The following is a 6,000-nucleotide window of genomic DNA, read 5'->3' on the forward strand; positions in this document are numbered from 1 at the left end:
AAGACTTCCTTGGTGCTGTCTGGCCTGATGAAAGCAGCAGAGCTTCATTTCCAGGCTGGTAAAGTTCCAACGCTCTGGTTCCCATGTAACTTCCTCATCCCTCCCTTTGTTGCCTGGGAGATGAACTCTGCTTCAGGAACCCATCTGTAAAGTGGGGAGAATAGGATGTTTCTGGTGCTAAAAAAGTGATACAAAGATAAATACACCAGTGCTGGAAGGAGGCCAACTGGTAAAAACACAATTAGCCTAAGTAAGCCTGACCTAAATCAAATGGGTTCTCTTTTGTCTTACAATGAAAATGAGTAACTTTGGTGCTGTGTTGGCGCAGAAACTTAACAGCTGTGGCTGCTGCATCTTACTGAAAAGAATTACCAGTAAAGATTCATGTCGGGGTATTTCCCAGTGAACACAGATCAGCAGTGTCACCAGTTGCTGTGCAAATCTTGTCAAAAGAAACAATGTCAACCACAAAAAGAGAAGAACCCCTTGTGAGGTGTGGCCAAGGGTATGCCTTGGTCCCCCACCACTCTGTACAACAGACGCTTCCTCCTGCAGCTGTCTAATCCCTCCTCACAACTAGCAAGTGTCCCACAGGGAATCTGCTGAGGAATGATGTGGTGTAATGGAGCAATGCAGGCTGGGGAGCAGAGAAATCATGCACAGCTGAAGGGTTATTTTGGGGGAAGGATGAAGCAACAAGGGTGTGCCTCCTTGACTCGTCCTGTGCTGATTAGGAAGAGGATACTGAGACATCTTTTTTAAAAGAGCAGAAGAGGAAAAGGTAGAAATATAAGCGTGGGAATCATCTGTCCCAGCTTGGGGCTTAAAAGTCATACATCTAAGTCTGAACAAATCACTGTGTACTCCATGTGCAGTCAATGGGAAAAAACAGACACCTTCAGAGAGCAGTTCCTCTCATTTGAACAAAGATGCTTAAAATGGATCAGATGACACATCTACTGGATTTCTCTCCACTGACTAGAAAGAGAATATAGGATGACAAATTCAGAATAACCTGTCTAGCATGTAACTAGGTACACTGAATCCTGTTCATGAAAATGTCTTTATTTTTCTTGCTCTGGTTAGGGAGAGTGACACCCAAGATCAGTAGAGGGTCTGAGCCAAGAAGAAATACTGAGCTGCAATTTGATTCTCTGTTGGATTGATCTTTTCCTCTTGCAGCAGCCCAGCACACAACAGAGGACCTGTTCTTTAAGCACCGTATTTACAAGGCCCACAGATCTATTCTCATGTTGCATCAGCACTTACAAGGACAAATTACCTTTTTTTTTCCTTCCCTTTGAAGAAAGTTGGCAAGCTCCATGCTCTTGTGAAATCAAAGCAACAAGCTGCTGCATTATTCTAAAAAGCTCTCCCTAAAACCTATGGACCTCCAATATACAGGTGGGAAAATATAGCCCATAGATCAATTTGCTACAGACCTTAGAAGAAATCTGACGCAATCGTGATAAGAATCAATAACCTAGAGATCAATACTTTTTTGTGTGCCTGTCTCTTAAAAAGCTGAGCTAGGAATTTACTAATGAGAAGTCAAGTTATTGGCTGGGCAAATATGTTCTTGGAGGATTAAAATAGTTTGCAATTCCTGCCAGGCCTATAATGGTTGACAGCATAACTTAATTAGTATAATATATTTCTAGGGCAAGAATAATTTGTACAAATACACTTAAAATGTTCAGATTAAATCATCTGCCTTGCCTTAGACTGCCGCCAGAAATCACATCTCAGTCCAAGCCTCTGGTTTCTCATTGGTGAGGACGAACGCTGCTCCTGTGCCACTGTGGCCATCCTGGCTTGGAGGGGTACGAGAACCATGTGTCCTTCACATGGCTCATGAGGAGACGAGAAGAGTGGAAGACCATATGTCTGTGCTGTGTTTTCTACTCTGGACATCTGCAGTGAAGCATCAAGCCTGAAAACTTACTGTGTTGTCCTGTGCGCATTGCTGCCTTGGCTAATGTTTCTTAATTTGTATGAATACTTCTCCAGTGACTGGTGTTTCTGGGTGTACCCACAGAAGTGCTAAACTGGGCAAAATAATGGGAATTCCTAACAATCCAAATCAACAAAAGGCTTGCCAGAGACAGAAACAATACCTCTTTCCAACCCAATCAAAATTAGAAGACCAAAAACTTGATACTACAAAGCCATACTCAAATTCCTTGGCTATGCTTTGATGCCTCAGCCATCCTGGGCTGGGTCTGACCCTGGTTCCCCTCTCCAGGCCTGATCCCCAACCCCGCCTGCGGGCAAATGTCCTGTCCTTGCCTCAGCTGTCCCTGTCCCCAGGGAGGTGCCTAGTGCTCAGGTCTGGGGCTGTCCCTGGTGTCACCCCACCTGCCCTGCTCCTGGCTGGGGTGGTGGGACGGTCCCTGCCTGCCCTGCCCTGCCTGCCCTGCCTGCCCAGGGATCCCCTGCAGCTCCCAGCCCTCTGTAGCAGAGGTCACTGGCTGCCACCAGTCCTGTCAGATTTGCACTTGTTGATAGCGGTGACATAAATAACAACTCACTAAAATGCAAGAGTGATTTACTTTAAGCACTTTAGCACCTGCTGTTGCTCATTAAGGGATTATCATGCCCCAGATTGTTCCTGGCAGTCCAGGGTTTACAGTTTTAGCACATGGCACGTGTGTACAAGTTACCTTACCGTGGTGCGCTCATGCACTTACTCTGTCCTCCCTCCGCCCCCCTCCGCTGGCCTTCATGTTAAGATCTCACATGTAACTTGAAGCCACACATTTTGCAGGTGGGATGATTAGGAGAAAATCCAACAATTCAACATGCATGCTTTTAATGTTATATATGAGCATTTGACAGTATCTCATGATTCAGAACAGTAGAGCATTCTCCATTGTTGGCTTGTTTTATCACTGTGTGGACATCATAGCATTTCCTGAAATGGCAAAGAAGAATACAGAGGTGGAAGAGTTGTGAACTTGTGCTAAAGCCTCTTCAGAGATCTGGCATTTCACACTGTCCCCCTGGGCTGGCATTTGGTGGGGGGAGTTGTAGCAGTTTTCATGGTGGATATTCCAAAAACCTTGGCAAAAATACTTGTCTCACTTCTCCTAGTAGTCTCCCCTGCTTGCTTAATTGCTTTAATTGCTTGTTCTTCTCTGGTATCTGCAGCACATACTTTCTCACTATAGCATTTCACAGTACTGCAAACTTACTCCTTCATCACATTTTATTAAAGTTGGTCACCTGCAAACCTGAGCCATAGTAGAGTTCAATTATTATTTTCTGGCCTGGTTATTTCCCAGCACCATCTGTTTCCTAATGTCAGCACTGGCTGCGGCGGTGCCTGCTATGCCCTTTTTGAACTGTCTGCCCTCTTTCCTCTCACCATCAAAACTTTAAATGGAAATTACTTGAATTTTACTGCTTAGTATTTGTCTGGTCTCAGGGAACCATAATTTAGGAGTAGTGCCCATGGCATTTCCAAGAAGGAAAGAAGGAATGGTCTGTGCCCAAAGATACAGAAAATGGAAAAAAGAACATGTTAACACTACAGAGGACAAACAGTACCCTGCTGCTTTCCCAGCCAAAACTCTGAGGATGTGCAAAAAAACTCCCTACCACCACCAAATAAAACCCCAATCCAAACCAATCCCCCCTAAAATCTAAATAACATATTTATGCAATGAAAGACAAAACTGGTCCATACAAGCTTTGGCTTGAGTTATTCTGAGGGAAAGTTCAGCATTTCTATAAAAACGTTGTAGTATCAAACTTCATATGAACTTCAATTTAAAACAAGCATTGGTACAAAGCAGAGGGAGAGGCGTAAGTTTGCCCTATAAAAGCCTTTGAAAGATTTACTTAAGAAATACCTTTGACAGACTACTTTAAATCTAAAATTGTGCTCAGAGGCAAGGAAGATACTTCTGCTACAGAAGAAAAGAGGCTTGCTGAGGGTATCATTTATTTACTTGCAAAGATACAGCTTAACAAGTTTAATGGACTGATTGAATTCTCATATAAAGAAAAAAGAGAGAGAAGATGTTCTGAAGTATGCCTGCATGCTTTTGGCATTCCTTTTGAGCTGTGGAGTGTAAGCATAGCTGAGGTATTTGCCCAATATATCTGTGCAAAGACTGTCTAGCGGTATCCAGATTCCTGGACCTTAAAAAGAGGGCAAACCAGAAAATAATACAGAATGTGTTGTTAAGGTTTACATTAAGAGCCAGATTTTCAAAGGACTTTACAGAGTAGATTCAAAGAGGCCCCAAATTATATAGGACTTGAAAGTTAAGTTCCAGGAAGGGAATCTGCCACTGATGCTCTCTGTACATTAAATGGGAAAAGTTAGAAATCAAAGGATGAGATCTGTAGCACTCAGATGCTGAATGGGGGGGACTCTAAACCAGCAATCATCAGCATGATGACCAGGAACAGTGGAGAGCTCCCATCGACTCTGCTTTATCTTATTTCAAAGTAGGGAAGCTGTTTCTGGGGAAAGCTTCCATTTCAGTTACTGGCCACTTCATGATGAAGTGCAGTTTAACCAGAAAATTCTGTGCTGTACTCCATTTCAGATCCCTCAAATGTCTTCGGAACAGTTCAGCCTTTTGATGGTTTCTTTTTAATAGAATTTTCTGCAGTGCAGAAATAAATGCATCACTGATGTCATTGCATGTACATCATAACATACATGTTTTCTACAGTCATCCAGAATTCATCAGTGTTTTACAAACAGAAAACACTCTGATGAAATGGTTAAATAAAATAGGTTGGTTTTTTTTTAAATACCACTTTATGTTATGAAATGTATATGTACAAGAAGACTGAGAGTAATCATAATCAAGTGAAAGGAAAAGATGTCATTTTAGGAGGAGATAGGAATGCTGAAGAGGTTTTGTGCAACCTTTTCACCCTCTCCCTAGCAAATTGACATTTCTAATATGTACATCTCTGGGGGTGATGCTCTTACCACGTTAGTTCTTTCTCTTTCTTGTTGTCTATGAAGCATTACTGTAAATGTAACAGGTCAGTCTCCCTCTTCTGCTTTTTCACTGACCGTAAACACAACTGATATTAAAGACCCTGAAGTGATTGTGACAGTTTTAACAAAGCCAGTGATATCAAAAGTACTCTGTCTATGAGCTGATTAGTCAAGCTGGTGACTTCCAGGAAGGATAAATTTAGGCTCCTTCAGTATGTGCAGAAATACCAGAAGATCTTCTCTCCAGGTATGACACTGCTATCAAATAAGCTTTTTCTTTTTGTACATGTTGACCTCCAGTTTTAAACCAAGACTGTGCTGAAAGCATTAAAGGTACTATTATCATAGTTGCATGCTAAAGTTACTTTGAGGCACCTGGCTCTTAAATGGGTAGTGGAATCACAAACCTGAGAAATGTAGATGTTTTTTGAGAAAAGCTGCTTGAATTTTCTGGTAGGAAATCAAAGTCAGCCTACAGGATATATGCCATGTCTATGGTTGCAGCTTCCCTGGAATAAGGACACTATTTGCTATGGAAAAAAAATGGAAACACACTACCAAATGTTAATGCTTGTTCTTCTAATACAGGTATTTTACTTTCAACAAAAAAACCATGATGAGAAATCTGTGGGAAATACTTCGTACCAAAGTTTTTTGATGACTTTGAATGACTTGTATTCTATTTGTGAGTCTTGTTGTCTTTGAATTTTCAGGTAGAAGGCACCATTTCAGCTGCTGAAAGCTCTGCTTTCAGCATGGAGGAATACAGGTATTGCTTTCTGTGAGTATCGATCGCCATCACCGTTACCAATGTTCCCAGTGCAATAGCGCTTGGCGGGGAGCACACATTCAGCATGCCTGAGCACTTGGAAGAGATTTGCACTGTATGAGAAAACCTGAGGCTAACATATGACAAACCACAGAAATCTGCAATACCTGTACTTTTGTTCTTAGGTGACAGTTATCTAACCAAACAAGGATTTTCTTGGGTTTGTAATATGAGGATTTTCTTTCTTTTTGCTGTATTGTACCTT

General features: G+C 42.0%; 1 protein-coding gene across 1 annotated transcript in view; it reads left to right on the forward strand.

Annotated features, from left to right (window-relative positions):
* The window catches only part of CCDC169 (coiled-coil domain containing 169), a 40,440-nt gene extending 34,746 nt beyond the window's left edge, over positions 1-5,694 (forward strand). Inside the window, exon 8 of the mRNA XM_074816976.1 lies at positions 5,680-5,694. Coding sequence (XP_074673077.1) covers positions 5,680-5,683 — 4 coding nt within the window. The 3' untranslated portion in view covers positions 5,684-5,694. The remainder of the gene's footprint in view (positions 1-5,679) is intronic.
* The last annotated feature ends 306 nt before the right edge of the window (positions 5,695-6,000 follow it).

Source organism: Strix aluco, chromosome 2 (assembly GCF_031877795.1).
Source record: "Strix aluco isolate bStrAlu1 chromosome 2, bStrAlu1.hap1, whole genome shotgun sequence".
In the NCBI taxonomy this organism is placed as follows: Eukaryota; Metazoa; Chordata; class Aves; order Strigiformes; family Strigidae; genus Strix; species Strix aluco.